General features: G+C 41.2%; 1 protein-coding gene across 2 annotated transcripts; it reads right to left on the bottom strand.

The window, feature by feature from the left end:
* Nucleotides 1-1535: 1535 nt before the first annotated feature.
* Nucleotides 1536-17932, bottom strand: LOC117955707 (forkhead box protein O1-A-like). Of its 2 annotated transcripts, none has more exons than XM_034890362.1 (4): nt 17113-17932; nt 4851-5042; nt 2026-3206; nt 1536-1911 (listed from the first exon to the last, which is right to left on the bottom strand). In XM_034890362.1, the coding sequence occupies exons 1-3, from the start codon at nt 17710-17712 to the stop codon at nt 2049-2051; spliced, it is 1950 nt and encodes a 649-aa protein (XP_034746253.1). In that variant the 5' UTR covers nt 17713-17932; the 3' UTR covers nt 1536-1911; nt 2026-2048. The 2 variants fall into 2 exon arrangements, with proteins under 2 accessions (XP_034746253.1, XP_034746252.1); XM_034890361.1 differs by having other exon boundaries at nt 2002-3206; nt 17113-17931.
* Between the last annotated feature and the right edge of the window lie 1617 nt (nt 17933-19549).

Here is a 19549-nt window from a genome sequence, read left to right as displayed (position 1 = left end):
AATATGTACAAGATTATGTGTCAAAAATATTTAATACATTACTCACTCAGGAAAATAGCTGGAAATATCCCTTCAACACTTCAGAGGTAAAACTATTTTGAGGTATGAGTGTTCATATATTTCTTGATATGGTTTGGACTGAGATATGTAAACCATCATTTCTAGCACAATTATAGGCCTACATACAGTATAACACTTCAGGATAGTCCTAATTTAAACCCTTCATGTACAAAAATGTACTGCTAAAGAAAATGATATGTACAACATTTTGTGTCCGTGAGATCATGTAGGCACAGTGAATTGGCACACATTCTTTAAAATGTGTTTGGTGCATAACAACTGTAGCTGCTGGGAGGTAAATACCAAGTGAACCCTGGGCTGTGTCAGCTAAACTTTGAAGACCATAATCCATTTCCAGTCAGGTCAGGGAACTCACTATCAGCCTCTCCATCTACACACACACACACACACGCACACGCGCACACACACACACACACACACACACACACACAAAATTTGACCACCATGTTTTTTCAGTTTATCCTAATTTGGTTTTGAAGTTTGTTTTAATAACTTCAAGAGTGATTGAGATGTTCATGTACACTAGAGCTGTGAGGTTTTTCCTTGACAGCAACATTGTCCAAATAGGCAAAATAAGATGTGGAAAAACATTATTCTTGATAGGTGTACCCAAAAACCGGCACTAAACAACTCCTAATTATTGCATGAAAATACCATTAACTTAACAGGGAGTGTTCACCAAGTGCACTCCTCTACATTAATTGATATCAGTGTGGACTTTCAGTGAACTGTTTTTAGAAGGTGACAGATCTAATACCACTTTCCTTATTCAATATTAGTTTGATGTAACAAAAAACATCATCAAAATATCATATAACTCAAATAAAGTATATACATTGTTACAGCATAGGCACGCATATTTTTTTACAAGCATACAAAGTACAAAGCATAATCCTAAAAAGTACACTTAAAATAAAAAACATAAATAAATAGCATCATACAGTATATGAATAATTAATTCATTTCAGTCAGAGGTGCAGCTTGTCCCACAGTCTCTAATGACATAGTGAGAAGATATGGCTAATGTTCAATTTGACAATGTATTTGCCAATTAGAATATTTTAGGATTTATTGGTGTTTATTTCATGATCCGCTATGTGCTGTTGTCCAGAGGTCTATTCCTGAAAATATCCTGTTCTTATCGTGCATTTTCTCTGGTACATTTTTAATTTACTATTTTAATGAAGTTTATACACTCTACATATTACATAGCAACACATGTATCAGGTATAGGTTAACCCTCATGTAATCATTCGCTATAAGGGCTGGATGGTGAAAGACCTTCTGAAATTCTTGTCACTGACCACATAGAACATCACATTTAGCAGGTGTTTAGTCCATTAATGTGGACCAAAAACCACAGGTTAATGGTTTAATTCTGACTGTGGAAATATTTATCCATAATGTTATCTTGCTGAATATATGCTGCTTTGTTGGCCCCAAATGACTGGTAGCACGTAAACAAATGATTTTAAAACATCTTCACCTCACCACCATCACCCACAATGTGGTTACATGTGGCAAACAAGACTAGTCTGTTAATGCTGTCTTGTTTCTCATTCACTGTCTCTCTGCAGAGTTCTTAAATGTACAATACCATTATTAATAAAACAGTTTTGTATTATGTCAGTATGTGGATCTGAATTCATTGACCCTAGCTCTGCAAAAACATTGCATTTTATGCATTGTTATACGTGAAACTGCAACTCAAGACGTGCACATTTTTGAAAATAACTTTTTGTCAGATGCTCTGTGGAGAGTGATGGTGGTGGCTTCTGTGGATTTACATTGTCCGGCCTCTGAAAGAAGGTGATCAGCGGTGTTAAGCTCCTGTGAGGGAGAATGGAAAATGTTCAGGGATGAGAAACACGGACGTTTTAAAACAAGACTTTATATCTGTTATAGTTTTAATAATTGTACGGCCAGACTACTTGTCAGTCCAACCTGTTTGTGATCCAGCATGCATCCTAGCCTGACACCCAGCTATGTGTGGTGGTCTTCACCCTCTGAGGAAATCCAGCTGCGGGGTCAAAGTTAAAGTCCAGGGCCCCGCCATCCATGAGGGTTTCATGGAGGACAGTCTCCATGTCACATTCAAACCTCTCAATGGACATGTTATCTAGGTCACTGGGCAGCCGCTCCTGATGATGGCTGTGTGGGTGAACCGAGCTGAGTTCCTTGTAGCCGTTGTTGCTGCCATAGCTTGCCGAAACAGCGTTAGTGTGTGCTGGGTGTCCACGGGGCAGCTGCATGCATGTCCTTAGGCTGGTCATTCGAGGGGCCGCTGCAAGACTAGTCAGATTAGTCAGGGGGATTGTGTTACAGCTATTCAAATCGTGTGAAGTTGAAGGACCCTGTCTATGTATAGCGTGCAGATTTACATGAAGAGCTGGAAGACTTTGAGGAGGATTTATCATTTGTACTCCATCATGACCCCCCCTGTGGCTCCGGTGGCTGAAAGTGGGCATTAGGCAACCTCCCCTCCCAACCTGAGATGCCTGTGTATCTCTGCTGGCCTCTGACTCTGAGGTCAGCAGCTCTTTGAGGAGGCCAGCAGGGCTGATATACTGGTTCTCATACACCCTGAAACCCGGCTTGGTCTCTGGAAGCGTCTGCATGGGGCCAGTGGACAGGGAGTTCATCCTCACCTGGCTGTACATGCCCTTATGGTAGTCCTTCTGTGGATGCGGGGTCAAGCCAGTGGAGATGTAGGGGCTATTCCGAAGCAGGGCAGAGTTTAATGAATGTGAGGTGTCAGAACCTAGCTGTGTTGTTTTAGGAGACAGCAGGTTCAGATTGCCCAGCAGACTCTCCATGACGTTCTCTGAGCCATGTTGGCCCATCGATCCATCTACCTCGGACAGGCTGGGCAGGGTGGAGGTTATCTTGGTCCCAGTCACTCCGGGGTAAATCATATGGCCATCAGACTCTCCCAGGTCATCCTGTTCAGAAGGGAAAGGCGAATGGCAACCACTCAGGGTGCTGGCGTCAGAGCTGGTGCGCGTCCTAAAGGAGCTCCAAGCTTCAAAGTCCTCGTTACTGTGGGAGTTTGGGCTTCCCAGCCAGTGAGAGTACTGGGAGCCAGGGCTGCCTGCTCCTCCCTCAACCCCTTCCTGTAGAGCCATCTAAGGATAGAAAAACATTAACAGTTCATGCATACTGCCATAACAAAAACCAATGTATAATACCATCAAAATTATAGGAATGGGTGACAATTTGGGAAATTTGCTTATTAGCCAGCTTGCGGAGAGTTAGATGAGAATATTGACACCACACTCATATCTAAAGCTACCACCAGCAACTGGTTAGCTTAGCCTAGCATTACACTGGTAATGGGGAAACAGACAGCCTGGCTCTGTCCAAAGGTGACAAATTCCATATAATAATACACATATAATAAAAACTAGATACCGGATCCCAAAATGGCGCCTATTCAGTTCATTGGAGTTGCTCACCTAGGACATAAGGCAAAAGGTTTCTTAGGGGTTACCTCCTTAATATGCACAGTAGTGCGATTCCTGCTAGCCCCGCCTATAAGTTACCGCTTGGCCCATGGACCCTTCACTGTAGTGATGTCACAGGTTTTTCTCGGCCCAAGGTAAGGTTTTCCAATATCAACGGGCCATGGATTGAAAATTCAGAATAGAGTGATAATCAACCTTGTTTGCAGTTCGAGCTGTCCGGGCATGAGTTTCATGTTTCTTTTATAATAGTGGCCTGTGGGAAAATTCCTTTTTTGGCAGCTGGGGGATTTTCTGTTGCAATATCACAAGGGGCCAGAACAACATTGTACGAAAGTCTGATTGCACTTTCTGGGGGCCTGCAAAATCTCATAGACAATTAAAGAAATGGACCGACAGATCCCGTTGCTCTGGGCAGAGACCAGTGAAGGATATTTGAAGCACTTTTCCGGTGAGTGCTGAGCGTTACTGCGCAGCCTCCAACTGAGCTGGACGACATAGATGTGATGTGAGCAACCTGTCTGAAAGTTGTAAGCCTTCTGGTAGCTGTGCCAAGAGAAATCACAATCATTCCCAATCAGCAGAGACGGAGAGCGTAGGTATATGTAAGGAGATAACATAAGCACAGGCTAATTATTGCCAACTAAAATTCTAGTTAACATTATTAATTAAACCTTAACAGCTAATGTAAGTTGAAACTGACTGCATACTTCAACTGACAATACAGTGATTTGTCGACCATGCCACAGCAAGTCATTGTGGATTGGTTATGTCACAATCATTAGCCCATAACGTGAGGTACAAGGTAATGGAACCTTTAATACATTGTTGTGTTTCTTTAGAAATGAACAATAGACAAGTTTTAAGTTACGCTACGCTTCGTGGACGCCCACTTATCGCCTTACAAAATCTGCAGTGACCTCCTGAAGTCTCCAGGAGGTCACTGCATCCCGCTAGGATTTCCACACATAAACGCATGTAAAACTATACATTATCGTTATACACATTGTTTTTTGTACAAAATAAACAAACAAGAATTAACACGTTAATGAGTCACCTTCACAGGTACAGGAAGATTTCATTACCTTGGGACAGAAACCAGGCTGAATGTTTTAGTCTGTTTCCAGTTGTTATGCTAAGCTAAGCTTAAAGGCTACTGGCTTCAGCTTCATATTCATCTGACATATATGACAATATATCACAAAAAACTGTTCCTTCAACCAAGATTTAAACCCACTGTAAGAAAACTATATGACCAAACTATACACATATGGATTTTATCAATAGAATAATTAAACAGGACTATACCTTTTTCTTTGTGGCCCTTCCTCTGCTCTTGGCAAACTTACTGTTGTTGTCCATAGAGGCAGCTCTGCGTCGAGGTGACTTTCCGCTCTTTCCCCCCTCTGGGTTTAGCATCCACCAGGAGCTTTTCCCTGTTCCCTCGTTTTGTATGCGCATGAAGCGACTGTGCAGGGACAGGTTGTGTCTGATGGAGTTCTGGAAAAAAGTGAATCATCTGAAAGTTATCTCTGGACTCTGAGTCAGGAAGATGCTATAGTGCAGCTATAGAGAAAACAAAATAACTCCACAACAGGATTTCATTTCCAAAGGGTGATTTTTTGTTGTTGATAATGAGCAAAATGTTGTCCAATATTTTCCTCATGAAATATCTAGCGCATCTACAAAGTGCTGTTCAAATTCTGACCCTCTGGTGCAAAAAGAAGCAACTGTGAGTTATCTTTTGTGGTTTTTCAGAAAGAATTAAATGACTATGTATATTGCTGCAGAGGAAATGTTTGTAATTTTTCATCCTGAATGGAGAAGAAGCTGGTAGTTGAGTGAAATGTCAAAGCCAATAAATGAAAAGAAACAAGGGATGAATAGGATATGTGATGTCTTTTATTTTACACTAAATAAATATTTGGTACATTTCAAGACAGTGCAGCCAGTGTACAGTACCTGTTACTGAATAGGACAATAAACTAAATAAAAGATGGCACGAAACACACTAAATGCAGATCAACATAACTGAACAAATTATTTCTCAAAACCCATAATGGAAGACAAGTTAATAAAAAGTACAAACAGTATACCACTGCCACAATCAGCTACGCTTTGCTCGTTTAAAGTTGAGCCTGATTAAATCATATATCTGGCTATGGACATCAAATTATACTGATGCAATTTCATGATGTGCATGAGTCACATGCTTGATTTGCAGACTAAGCCTCTTATTGTATGTTAAATTTATTTATTTTTTTCACATATAAAGTATTTTTTCATTGTATGTTCTTAAGCCTTTACCACACTTTCACTGCTTGTAGTTAAAGCTACGCATTCAACACTTGCTGCTTTGAAACGTCCTTTGTTAGAGTTTATTAGGGTGGTCTTCCTACTCCCTCCTCACCGTAGGCCATAATCATATGTTTCCTGGGATTTACACCCTGTTTGATCTGCACAGCCCGATCCCACCCATCCACCACCAGAAAACATTTACTGAGAGAGCGGATTCAAAAAATGCTGTACTACTTTGGGTTCAACCAACATGCTCACTTTTTTTGTATGTGGTCACAAGTGTCCTTGTTCTAACATGTATACACCTAAAGCCTCATCCAGTCCATTTTCTCTAATGCTATGTTATGAACTCTAAAACGGACGCAGAGGAGCCTACTGCGGTAGTCCTCTCAGGAATAAAAACCATCTGACCGGACACAGATTTACTGTTTGGCCTGGTCTCTCTGGACAAAAAGGTTCCCTATGTCTTGTGTTGGGGCATTCAGAGCATATTAATAATCAGAATGTGACTCAAATTCTAGTATATAATTATGATTTATTTCATATTGAGGATGGCTTTATAATGTGATCAACTAAATATTCAATAATTTGATGTACAGTAGCTGCAAAACCAAGACTAATATCAGAAAGACAAATAGTTGTAGGAATAGAAGAAATGTAGGACTGTTTTGAGTATTGTTTTGGATAACCCCATACAAAGCCACTGAACCACTGCAAGTTCAACCTCAAACTCTAGAACCAGATCCTGGAGGCAGCAGCGGGGTGGGAGGAGGGGGGGAGGTTACAGAGTTCGAAGTAAGGATGGGGGGGGCGACAGAGTGCAATGTTTTTGCTGGCAGAGCCACGGTCATTGAGTTCACTGTGGAGCTCGTCAGCCGGCCCAGACAGAGACACGCAAACAGGTTGGATGAGCAGGAACGTAGAGAGGAGGAAAATCATCGACTCTACCCTTCTCTTGTACTGAATTTTAAATATGGCTTCCTGTGTCGATGCATACTGGAGGGATATGAGGTGAAGTTTAACGCTCACTGCATGGCCTCAAAATGCAATGCTCAATCTGACTCGTGTTCATTTGATTTGTGACCTTTTCTCCCCTTTTTTTCTTCTTTTTACGAGATTTCAATCTGTAAGCGAAGACAGGAAATGAGTCATTAGCGGAGGACCTGAGATCTGAGCAATGTGATGCACCGTCTGCAAACCAATTTATATTCCACTAACCAAACGTGTCTTGCTCACACACGGCTGTGATCACTAGTGATATGCAAATATCTGCAGCCTGTGATTAGTGCCCACAATAGAGTATGGACTGCTTGACTGGGTCCTGGGAAGGGGAATGCTCTACTCTGTCTGGGATAATCCTTGTCCGAGACAGACCTCACCTCAACCCAAAGAGAACAAAAGACATCCCCTGCCCCACTAATTCAGGAGAACCCCATTCACACATTATGTCTCTGAAAGCCCAACCCAAGGTGGCCTATTGGTTACATTGTTGCTAAACTTCTTTATTAAAAATTTAGTTACAGCCCTGATTTTTTTTAACCCACTTTGAAGTAGTAAAATATGTGCACCTGTAGCTGCATGGCAGCTCATTTGAATATGAGGCTTTGAGAAATCTATGTGCTCCTCATTGACCTTTTATGGCAACCAGGGAAGTTCCCAGGCACAGATTATGGAGGCCTGTAAGTGACATAAATGTCTAAGAGAAAAGATATATTGGGTAATTAGGGCAGTGGTCCAACACAAGCCGTTCAAGTGTTAACATGCATTACATATTAAAGATCTCATCTCAAACTATTGTAATATAATACTCATTTGCCATTCGCCTCTCTTGAGTTGAGGACAGAATATCTTGCATAGTGTTTGTGGGTCGAGTGGGGTCAGGCTGATTGATTTTTGTGTGCTACCAAAAATCTCTTTACATTCTTGATGTTAGCCTTTGTTAAATTGTATGTGCTATGAACATATATAATATAACATATTACCTCATATAAAGCGCTTTAAAGGACCATTTATCTCGCTACACCTGACAAAAACTGGCTCTACACTGAAGACTATTTGAGTTTTAACATCACACTGGTCCTACAGGTCAGCTGGTGCAGGGATGCCTGACATGGGAAAGGTCTTTTTGCAACCGCCTCACACATTGTCATGGCAGCAGTGGACCAACTCTTTTCTAGACATCCTCATGAGAGCCCCACACCCAGTAGCAGTGGCACAACCCCCGGCCATGACCAGAGTTTGCTTTGCTGATCAGATCAGGTCAAGGTCGGCAGCAAAGTTTTCTAGCACTTTCTAGCACGCTGGCCGATTCCCACTGATGGCGGTCCGTCTGCGGCTGCAGGATCTGGAGCTCACCGCCAGGGTTTCAGTTTGACTGTTAAAAAGTGTTTAAACCTTTGCCAACCTCGACCTGATCTAATCTGTTTGGAGCACCAGCGGGACACGGAGAGCCACACACTCGACAGCAGTGGCCCAACCCCCCTGAAGCTCACCACCGGTCATGGTGAAATAGCAAGCTAGCGTTAGCGAACTAACCAAACAGCCCGCTTATAAATAAATACATTTTAGTTATCTAAGCACTTTTTAACAGTCAAACACTGGCAGTGAGCTGCTGGTCCTGGAGCTACAGACGGACCTCCATCAGTGGGTATAACGAACGTCAAGTTCTGCATCCCTGCCAAGACTTGCATCCACAAGGGAAAATAATGATTTTATAAGGCAAAGTAGGCACAATTTAAAAGCTAGGGTATGTACATTTCTGTTTCATGTTCATCAATGATGATTATAAGTGCATCAATGATGATTATAAGTTTAGAGACATCAGTGTTTTATTATCCTTTCCTTAGTCCCTGGGTGCAATGCTTGGGTGCAGGGAGGATTAAGAGATGCGTTATTCAGCAGAAAGTATTTTTGATGCCCAAGTGGGTGCAATTTTTGGCAGGGATACAAAATGTGGGCACAACATCAGCAAAGCAAGCTGTGGTCATGGCCGGGGGATGGGCCGCTGCTAGCAGGTGTGTAGCTCTCCGTGTCCCCCTGGAGCTCCGATCAGATCAGGTCGAGGGCGGCAGCGAAGCTTTCTAGCAATGTTTTCACATGGACCGATCCCCGCTGATGGCGGTCCGTCTGGCCAATAGGAACTTGGCCCTGCCCATGACATTATTTTCACAGCGAGAGAAAAACCCTGAGACAAGAGCAAGAAATTGGATCGAGAGCAAAGACTTAGGTATTGAGAGCGAGAAGAATGTTTTGAGAGAAACACAATTTTTTGAGAGAAATCGCACACAGTTAGCAAAAATATGTATATTTGAGAGTTTAACAAAGTATTTTGAGAGAGTTTATTTTTTGAGAAATAATTTGAAAAATTTCAGAATTGTATTAGAACTTTTTTTAGTCTCAAATATTATTATTTTTTGATATTGGTATGAAAACATTTTCTCTCAAGTAGTTTTTTTTCTCTCATAAAATGCTTTTTTGCTATCAGTGTGATATCTTTTTCCCTCAAGCTATTTTTTTCTTCTCTCAGATCATTTATTATCTCGCATGTAATAAAGAAACAAATCTAGCTCCATACCAATGTAGCCAATGATCTCTAAATCAACAGCGATCTATATCATCAAAACACACGGCTGCAGCATGAAGCGACTCCTCCTACTGGACTTCAAAACATTTGAATTGACACAGCTGCTGTTGCTTGTGCAGTGAAGCATGAGCTTTGCAGTAACGGTCACAGGATAAGTAAACAAACAAGGCCCAGTTGCAGGGACAGGTGCAGCCACAGTGAAAGTGGCCTCACTTGCCACTGGTCCAGACGTTTTACATGCAGCGCCAGACACAACCACAGACAGGACAGAGGATCCCCCCAGGAGACCGACTGCTGGAGGCCAGCTGCATCTCAAGTCACTAACTCTGTATTATATCAGTGATGAAGCCTGATGTTTAGTTAGTGGGGAAAAATTGGAGGGAAAAAGAGAATCACTTTAAATTTGCATCTAACTAGGCCAAAGTGTAGTGGCCCTAACAGAGCTCCAGTTATCACAAAAACATTGAGATGTGAACTGTGAAATAACAATAAAATAAAATTGGTTTTCCTCTTACAAGTGACTATTTTAAATGCTAAGCAAAACACACACCCCTGTACACTCAGAGGTTTCGCTGCTATTTACTTACGTGTGCCAAGCTTTTAAGCAAGTTTTACAAACTGGTCGAACGGTGGAATTTGGAACTTCCGAATCCGTCACATGATGCCATTTGGGCCCAAAACGATTTTTCCCATAGACTTACATGGTAGAAGAGATCTGTAAATCAGTGCATAAATACTTTTGAGCATCAGAACCCCCACGAAATGACTCATTTTACTATCGCCATTCAATCCAATCCGGTTAAATTAGATTAAATTCTTTTTCTTCTAAAGAGTGCTTCATTGACCTCATTGATGGGGGCAACCACCCTGAGAGCATTTTTTTGTTGTAAAAGGGGAAACACAAAACAATTGTCCATAATTAAAATCGCATTAACAGTGAAATAAGGAAGTATGTTAATCTCGTTGGCTGCCATTGACTACAAAGAGGTCAGCTGGGGTGTACTACTTAACCAGTTTGTTGGCCGTCGAGACTTCTGCTAACAGACAGTGTAGTTTAAAATGTTGATGCGTTTTGGCTTCCCATTAGTGATATGTGGATGATATGCCGGAAATCAGTATCACAATGTAGTGATATATAGCACAATATGGCAAATGTACACAGTTGCATATAAAAAGAATGAAGATGATCTCGCTTCACACACTGGTAAAACAGAAACTATTATCAAATCACTCTTATTATTGAAAATTGGTTGAAATTATTTTATTTTTTTAATTATTAAACAATATGTTGATTTCATTACAATACAATTCCGCTAAAAGATAATTTTTATCAAATTAAAATGTAGGATGTGACACATAAAATATAATTTAGCAATAGCTTCGTTGCTGCTAGATGTAAAAAGGGAAAACATTGCACGCATTCATAGAGCCAGACGAAGAACTCTGGACACTCTCTGAAGCTCTGAGGACCGGGCTGTAGCCTTGTGCTGCAGCCTTCGCCTTGACTTACGCATGTGTTTGGTCCCTTGGCATGTGTCTGTCTGTGTGTCTGTCTGTTTCTGCATGTGTTGGTTTGTCTTACCTCCCTCCCGTCTATCCTCTCAATGTTTTTTGATCCTGGGATGCGTTCCCAGCTTCAGTGTATGGTTTGTAATGGTTTTCACTGTCTGTGATTTCTCAATGTACAAAAATAAAAAAACTCACAAAAAAACAAGGGGAAAAAATCATCCTATAAAGAAAAAAGGCAAATAACTGGTTAATCTTGCGAGACAAGAGTTGATACTCCTTGGCCTAATATATGATGGCTTCTTTTTGGTGCAACAACACAATAGCAGATGGCTGACAATAAATCAGAGCTGTTATCTTTAATAAATGCTGGCATATTGCTACTGCCGCAACACGGCAGTCAGATATGTGGTGTAAATAACAGAACACAAAAGCACAACACTAAGTAGAGATTACAGTAAAAGGACAAGCCACTTCCTGACAGTGTCTTCCTGTGCACCCCTCCCCCCTTTCTCCTCTGACCCAGGAAGTTGAAAATGAACACAAGTTTTCTGTTACAGGGCGGTAAAAAGGCAAGAGCTGCTGCTGCTGCTGCAGAAAAAGAAGAAGAAGGAGGACCTCCAGCACAGTGTGGGGACCATGTCACCTCTTCATGGCTCCAGGCACAATGCAAGCTACTTCATTAACACTGTGAGCATCAAACTGAGTGACCTACTTCTGGAATGGCTTCAAAGTGGGACTATGAAAAGGAATGGGGAGCTTTGTGTTCAGGGTTCAGCTTTAGATAAACAAGAGGGGGTCAAATGAGAATGAGAGACACTGACGGGTTCCTCATCCTCACGGGATGGACTATTGATTAAAAAAACAAAATATCATAGTTAAATCCTACTAAATATCATAGACTAGTAATATTAATGGACAAAGCATCCGGCTCAGCGAAGTTTTGCAAATGCTGCAGTGCCTTTAACCTGCATTCTATCTGAATTCCAGCAGGGGGCGACACGTGCAGCTGCAAAAGGAGGTCGGTTTCTGTAGAAGTCTATGAGAAAGTGACCCACTTGTCACTTGATTTATTCCCAAAATAAACATTTTAATAATGAGTAAATGGTCTCAATCGCTTGGTCTCATTGATTTTAAAATCAGCGATAAAGCAGGGGGTGATTTAGGGCGTGGCTATGATGTGATTGCCAGTAAAAGTGTGTAATGTAATGTGGCTTTTCCCTCACTCTCGTCGAAAATGGTCACATCCGCAACCAGGATGGCCCGTAACGGCAAACTCGACTACCCATAGCAGATCTCCACAAACCAATGGGTGACGTCACACACGCTCTGTCCATTATTATTACCAGTCTTACATTCAGAAATACTAACCTGATTGGAAACTTGATCTCTAATCTTTCTTAGCCTAATCCTGAGAGTGACACACAATTGTTGCAAACTTTACAGGATAACTGTTTTTTTTGACAGAATTAGACACTAATCTTAAACTAATTACTTTTGATCATGTTTCTCTTTCTACATTATATTTCTTTGTCTCCCTCGGCATCCATTACCTTTTGTTTTCTGTATAATGGATTTAAGGCCGGTGGAGGGGGGTGTTATCTTGCACAGGACTGGAAGACAATGCAGAAACCCACATGCCAAAGATTCCACAGACTCACACATGTGTGGACAGCAGACTCTCCACAGGCTCCAGCTCACATCAGCTGACTGCTCCGCTCCTTCCCTCAAGCCACGCTCGCTCCTCTTTAAAAGCCCCCGCCCCAAGCCTCCCGTTCTTCATGGGGTTACTTTCAGTGGGCCGCTTAAGTTCAAGGAAGGCTTCGCTTTTAACCTTGTGATCCCAAGACCATTAGCTGCCAGTTATTCAGGTTTTGTTTTGCCCCTTTTAGCAGCCTCTTGTCAGGCATGTGTCCTCAAACTGAGTTCATGAACCAACACCTGATTTATTTAAAAATTGATGCTTAAACTCTGGAATTTGCTTTCTCTGGTTTTATACATGACTATTAATATTCTACGGCCACGCTAGCAGCTCTGTACTTAAAATCCCATTGGTGCTTCGAGCTAGATGACAATGTCTGTATGTTAACATGCTCAGAATGACAATTCAAACTTACATACAGTACATTTACTTTTTACTTTAGTTAGATTAAAGCGTAGGTGTAATTGAAGCTATTGTGGGAAAAATGTAATTCATGTCACCACCGTCTACAATCATATATCTTTCTCACACTTCACCAGCAGTAATGTGATCTGGTAGATGTTAAATTAATGTTAAATGGGATGTCCCAGTAACTCAGCTCATCTTGAGTCTCGGAGTGAGATAAACAACTTCATGGACTACCTTCAATTGTGGTCTAAGTGATCGGATTTCAGTGCATCCTCAAAACTTCCTTGGAGTGTTTCCACCTATAAACAACAGCTATCGCCTTCTGACCAGATCCCTCCGATTGGATTTTAATACCAGGTCAAAATGGGGCCAGTGATTGCACACACTACTGCAGGCTCACACCAAAGCTGTATATTTATTCATAAAGCAAACTGCCTTATATCTATATAAATTATAAACCAATGGCTTTTTTACGCATTTCACACCTTTAAAAAGTTCAAGTAATGGTAGGTAAAATATATGTTTTAAAAGGAACACCTCAGAACCTCCAGTGCCAGTTAAACTTAGGGGTGCTACATCCTGTTCCATTATGCAAGGTCACAGCTCACTGAGAAAAACAGTGGCACTACCAGTAAGACGGTAAAGTATCTTGCATGCTGCACACTGCCGCTCATAGAACCACTAATATCCCAGGGGAACCAGTCCACCCAGTTGGCAGGGGCCCTCTCTTCCTCTGGTAAAGGCATCATAGTCACCATACGATTTTTAGAGGGAAAACTAAAGAATCTCCATAACATGAGGGAGACAGGAAGTTCTAGCTGCAGCATCGTCGCCCTCGCCCAGCCCTCCACCCACCTTCAGTTTTCTAGGTGGAGCTGTATAATCACTGAGGTTCAAACTCAACGCCCTCCACCCACCATGAGGCCTCTGGCTTATCTCTATCTGTCATTACAATCAGGGACGTTCACGCATGTGGATTCTAAAGTCAACACATGGGGCAGGACATGACACAAAACATAATAACAAGCAGACTGATGATTTCTTTTAGCATGTGGCAGGAACGCTGAAATGGAATAACATTACTTTACATAGAATTAGATGCACAAACATGATCCATGCTTGGTCTTTCCTATTGGTTCCTCCTCTTTTTCCAGCCCTGACCCTGATGTTTTGCAGGGCTGGAGTGTTAACACATGGCACTGTTTTCCATCTACTCTGCAGGAAATGCATCATAGTTCATTGTGGGGGGACTTTTGTGTTTTTTTAACAGGAAAGTGTAAAAATAACTATTAGCCGGTGGTTCCAAGGCCCAGCGAAGCATGCCAACATTTAGGAATGCAGAGGTTGAAGTGGAGAGGTGTTGATTTAATATTAAAGATAAACAGGCTGATGCTATTGTTTGTGAGGAATTTGCTGCATGCTTCATTGAATGGTACACAATAATAATAGTGGCTACAAAAACTAGTTAGGATTCTAAGTAAAATGCTTACTTAAAGTCATAAGAAAAGGATTATTTGTTTCATATATATATATAAAAAAAATGAAATCCAACATTAGAGACAGCAGTGGAGTAGAGAATTACAGCATGGAGAGTCAGTCACTGGGAGGTTGGCTGAACTTCTGGTTGGATGTCATTGATTGTTGTAGTTATTGTTCGTTCATAAACGTACATTTATCAAAAAACGGATTCTAAAATCAATGAAAAAATAAATGAAGTAACATAGAACTAATAGAAAATCTAATATTTGAAAAAGATATTGGGACAGCTGCCCATTTTTTTTGACAGATCTTGGTGCTGAAAGAACAGCCGGCCTATGAAAAGTCTAACTCTCTAAGCTCCACTTGGACACCTTCAACAGAAGGCCTAAGTGGGGGCAGAGAAGGAAATGATAGGATAAAGAGCAGCAATCCCTTTCTCCAAGCTTTAGCATCCGCTGAGGAAACTCTAGAAGACAGGAGCACAAAAGATATGAGCACACAGCTCAGGAATGGAGGATGTTTGACGTTGTTCCCAGCATTCCCTTCTCCCAAGTTTCTTTCCCTCTGACACACTCCCCAATACTGATTGAACTGTTTGTGTCACCTCCTGTTATTGTCGGGGGAGCTCTGAACAGTTTGCTCCACGCTGCTTCCCTGGCCAAAAAACCTGACTGCAATCCCACCAGCTATTGCACCTAATGTATGTGGAACAACTAGTTGAATAACTGCAGAAAGACTAAGAAAAGGAGGAAAGGGAGGTTTAGCAGAGCCATACATCATAATAGAGACTGTGATCAAGCTTTTCACAAAGGGGTGTGAAACAATGGAAACTATATTTGATTGAGGTTCACAAAGTTATTTCCCGACATAACTGCAAAATGAGGTCTCACGAGAGTGCATGGGTTACAGGAAGGGCTGCGAAGCTGAAATATGAATTGGACTGAAATTTTGTGTGAAGCTTTTATGTCATTTGAGTCTGCTTTCCTTTCTCTGCCTGCTTTTATCCTATTTAATTTCTCTCCATCATGGCTGAGTAACTGTCTCACCCGGCGAGACAATATTAAGACCTGGATTAGCATGTTTTTACAAGCATCAGGATACAGCTTTTCACGTGTGCTAAATCATTCCAATACATTTCCAGGCCAGAAAGCACAGCTTTATAAAGTGCTGCATAGACCATGAGTCAGCATGTTTTGTAGTGACAGTGGATAGATGGTTTCCATTAAGGTTTACTGGGAAATAGGACAAGGTACATCTGAAATGTGTGTTGATCCCTACAGTGTTCCTGCACATTGTTGTCCTGATTCAAACAGGTGTATACTAAAGCTTCAGATTACTGAAGATTTTCTGATGTCCACAAGCAGATGGAAACATGTGAGGTATGATTGCAGTGTTGTACCTCAGGATTGTAAAGAGAGAAATATTCTCATGTATGGGATGTTTACAGTCAGTTTGGTTCTCTGCTGCTTCAGAGCTGTGTGTTTCCTCACTGACACAGAACAGAGGTGTGTGCTCGCACTGACGGAGGCAACCACTTCAAAGGTTACTGTGATGCCAAAGTTCAGCAGCCTAAGTCAAACACAACTGTTGAAGATTTTTGAAATCATGTTAATGTATCTGGAAAAAAAAATACATTTTAAGTATGTATGTGCATATATGTGTGGTTTTCCTTTTTTCTGTAATGTCTGTTTGTGTGTTGTGTGTTTGTGTGAGATGTGCTGAAATGTGTTTTGTTTGTAATTAAAATATTAATTAAAAAATACATGTAATACCCTTTTTACACAAGGAAAACAATTTTACTTACAGGAGAATGTAAAAAATGTATTTTTTTCCAAGTATTAATCATTTCTGATGCCTGACCATCAATGCCACTGAACCGGCACTCACTATTGGCCCAATTAAAAAACAATAAATTAATTAATTAATAAGCAACATGCCAAATTGGCATCTGAAGATTGCAAGATCGGAAAAGTCAATCGCTCAGTCATGTAATCTTGAACTGATCCTACTGCAATAAGTGATGTCACACCAGGTATTTTGCTATTGCTGTGACGTCACTGGCATGGGCAGTAGGACAAACACAGGTCCTCCTAATAACATAACAAATGAAATACCCCTGTAAATTTCCTACGATGACATGTCAAAATATCTTGGAAAATGCCTCCCTATGGTCACTATCATACAACAGTATTCAGCAGAATAGGATAAAGTGTTTTAAGGGACCTGTTGCTATTTTTTTTAAAGCAGGACTGCAGAGGAAATGAAGCTGCATATTCAATGCATAACCAATTTAAAAAAGGCTGACAAAAACTCCAGCATTTATACAACTTAGCTCGATCTGCTTCGACAATAAAAAGTCTAAAATGTGCATCAGTGCAGTCAGACACTTATGATGATTGCCTGCACATTAGGTAGGGCACATCAGGGTTTTAACAGAATTGGGCAGCTAACTGTATGTGCCTTTAACGGCATTGAATTTTTTTCTCCATAGGCTTACTTTGACGTTAAAGGAGTACAAGTTTACATTTTTAACCATCAAAACATCTCAGGTTCATCCTTAACAACTGGATGCTTGCGTGCACGCTGACTCTTACCTTCCAGCCCGCAGAGCTGTTACTGTCTCCTTTATCCTTGAAGTAAGACACATTCTTGACCATCCAGTCATATATCTGAGACAGTGTCAGTCTCTTCTCAGGTGAGCTGTCTATCGCCTTGGTGATCAGGTCAGCGTACGACATGTTCCCCCAGGCGTTGCGACGGGACGAGCTGCTCTTCCTCTGGCCGGAGCTGCCCAGGGGTGCGCCCCCAGTAAGAGGCACCTGTTGCTGAGGCGGCAGCTGCGGACCCGGGAGCTGCTGCTGCTGCTGCTGCTGCTGCAGAGGATGATGATGATGGTGGCGGAGGTGGTGGGGATGCACACAGTTTCCCCCCAGACACTGAAAATCATTGCAAGGCACATGCGGTTTCTGCTCTGCATATTCTTCATAGTCCTCCTCCAATAAGCCCAGTTTACTGATGAACTCGCAGTTTCCTCCCGGATCCTGATGCACCGATGGTAGCGGGGAGGATGTGTTGGAGCTGGCCGGGTCGTTGATCTCCGGCCGGGGCAGCGGCCAGGTACAGGACCGCGGGCGGCTGAGAGGCTCAAAATCCGGGTCTATTTCGACCGGCTGTCGTGCCGGTACCTCAGCCATCTCTGAGTCAAACTTGCTCTCACACAGACTCACATACAAAATCAATATTAAATAGTGAAACAAAAATCAACAGGTAAAACAAATGTTGCGTTCACAGACCAGATTCCAGTTCTAAGTCAGACAAGATAAGTTAGGTTAGGTTTGTATTTTAAAAGTCAGAGAAATGCTCGTTCAAGCTTCACTGAAGTTCACACCAAGTCTGCCGCTCTGTCAGTAATGACAATAGAAGTAATGGCAGTCGCTCAAAGTCTGATGCTGCCTTCAAGGCCCACTCACAGGCTCCGTCTTCTGGGCTTTGGTTACACAATTTGACGGTGCATTCAATTGCTCTTTGGTTGGAAAACATGCCGGAATGCTTAAATCAAATGTTCATTCTCTGTGCAATGAATTTCTTTAGAATTTTAAGTTGAGCTTAGGATCTTAATTAGGCAATCATTAATTAGCACACAGTATGGCTACTTCGTAGGGAAATTCTCTGTAATGAGTTACTGTGTTAACTACTGTGCCGCATGACAGACAGCAAGACAAAAAAATAAAATTTGTATGAGCTAAGGTGTGCAAGTAAAAAATACAGTAGGCTTCCTATGTATTAACACCAGATTTATAACCAAATAATAAAAATAATTATTGCTGAATTTTTTGCACTAGGCCTACATCTTGTTCAACTCCCGCATTGCAAATACTTAATTTAATCTGGTCTTTCAGTATATGTACTGTTTTTTTTAATGGACAGTACACCCTGTCCCTTGTCGTTTTCATATTAAAATCTCTTTAAAGATGTCATATTTTAGAGGATTTGTTTATAATGTGTAGTTTAGTGTGTCCCACAAATGGTCTAATTTTCATAAATAGTCCAGTCCTCAGTTGGTGTTTTGGGCCCGCTATTTATGAAATTGATATCCAAAACACTGCCATTACTTCACTAAATGTTTTGAAACTTTAAATATAGGTTGGTCAATCATACCCAGTTTTATCATATTAGTTAATACAATTACTCCAATACATTTACTGCATTGCAGAGGTAGCTTTTTGTTAAAATAATTAGGTCCCACCCTTGTTGTTAGAAATCCAAACATTATCTGGAACAATGACTGTGAACCATAGCTGGCAGTAGTGCCACCTATTGGCTGACTTGCATATGAGACATTTCTGAGTATGAAATAGGGTTCTTTGCACACAAAAACACATACAAGTCGGGAAGTTGCCAAAATGTTATCATGCTAATCATGTGTTTATGGAAAAGTGAACAAAATGTGGAAATGGGGCACTCTCAACTGTCAAGCTCTTATTTTCCACACTTTCTCAGACAATAGATGCCGAGGGTGTTTTTAGACCAAATGGAATCTGCGTGGTACATTGTTAACATGTTTTTTGACTTTAAAAGCACTTCCCTTGCAAAGGGCACACGGTTCAAGGTCTTTTTAAGCTCAAACTGTGAAACTGATCTGAGGTCCTAGATGCTGCACATAAGTTATACTTGTTTAACTTGCCATGGAAAACACCATTAATCCCGATCACAGGTGTTTGTTTGACCTTTGAATACAAAAATATTTTCATCGACCTGTTTTCTTTGAATATGAAGGTCTTTAACCGTCCATCAAACTAAACGGTCTACTGTTTTTTTTTAATGTAACCTGATCGGCAAACGTGCCTTGATACGAAATGGAACATTTTACATCAATATTGTAATCAAGTTAACCATACCGTGTAATGCAACACACCATTTTTTGTGCATCACCACCTGTGTATCACAAAAAACACTGAGACGTTATAGTCAGTTAATTTTTTTTTACATTAGTACTGGGTTATGCAAATAAAGGCTGAACAGATGATCAGT

This window comes from Etheostoma cragini, chromosome 13 (genome assembly GCF_013103735.1).
Source record: "Etheostoma cragini isolate CJK2018 chromosome 13, CSU_Ecrag_1.0, whole genome shotgun sequence".
Classification (NCBI taxonomy): domain Eukaryota; kingdom Metazoa; phylum Chordata; class Actinopteri; order Perciformes; family Percidae; genus Etheostoma; species Etheostoma cragini.
Note: the sequence above shows the minus strand (reverse complement) of the source record. Positions and strands in the feature narration are given on the sequence as shown.

Bases quoted from the DNA above. Each gene is read 5' to 3' on its own strand.
- LOC117955707 (XM_034890362.1), bottom strand. From the start codon at position 17,712: ATGGCTGAGGTACCGGCACGACAGCCGGTCGAAATAGACCCGGATTTT. The intron at 5,043-17,112 runs GTAAGAGTCAGC...ACTTTTTTCCAG, and splicing joins ACAGCTCTGCGGGCTGGAAG to AACTCCATCAGACACAACCT. The intron at 3,207-4,850 runs GTATAGTCCTGT...TTCTATCCTTAG, and splicing joins GAAGGGCCACAAAGAAAAAG to ATGGCTCTACAGGAAGGGGT.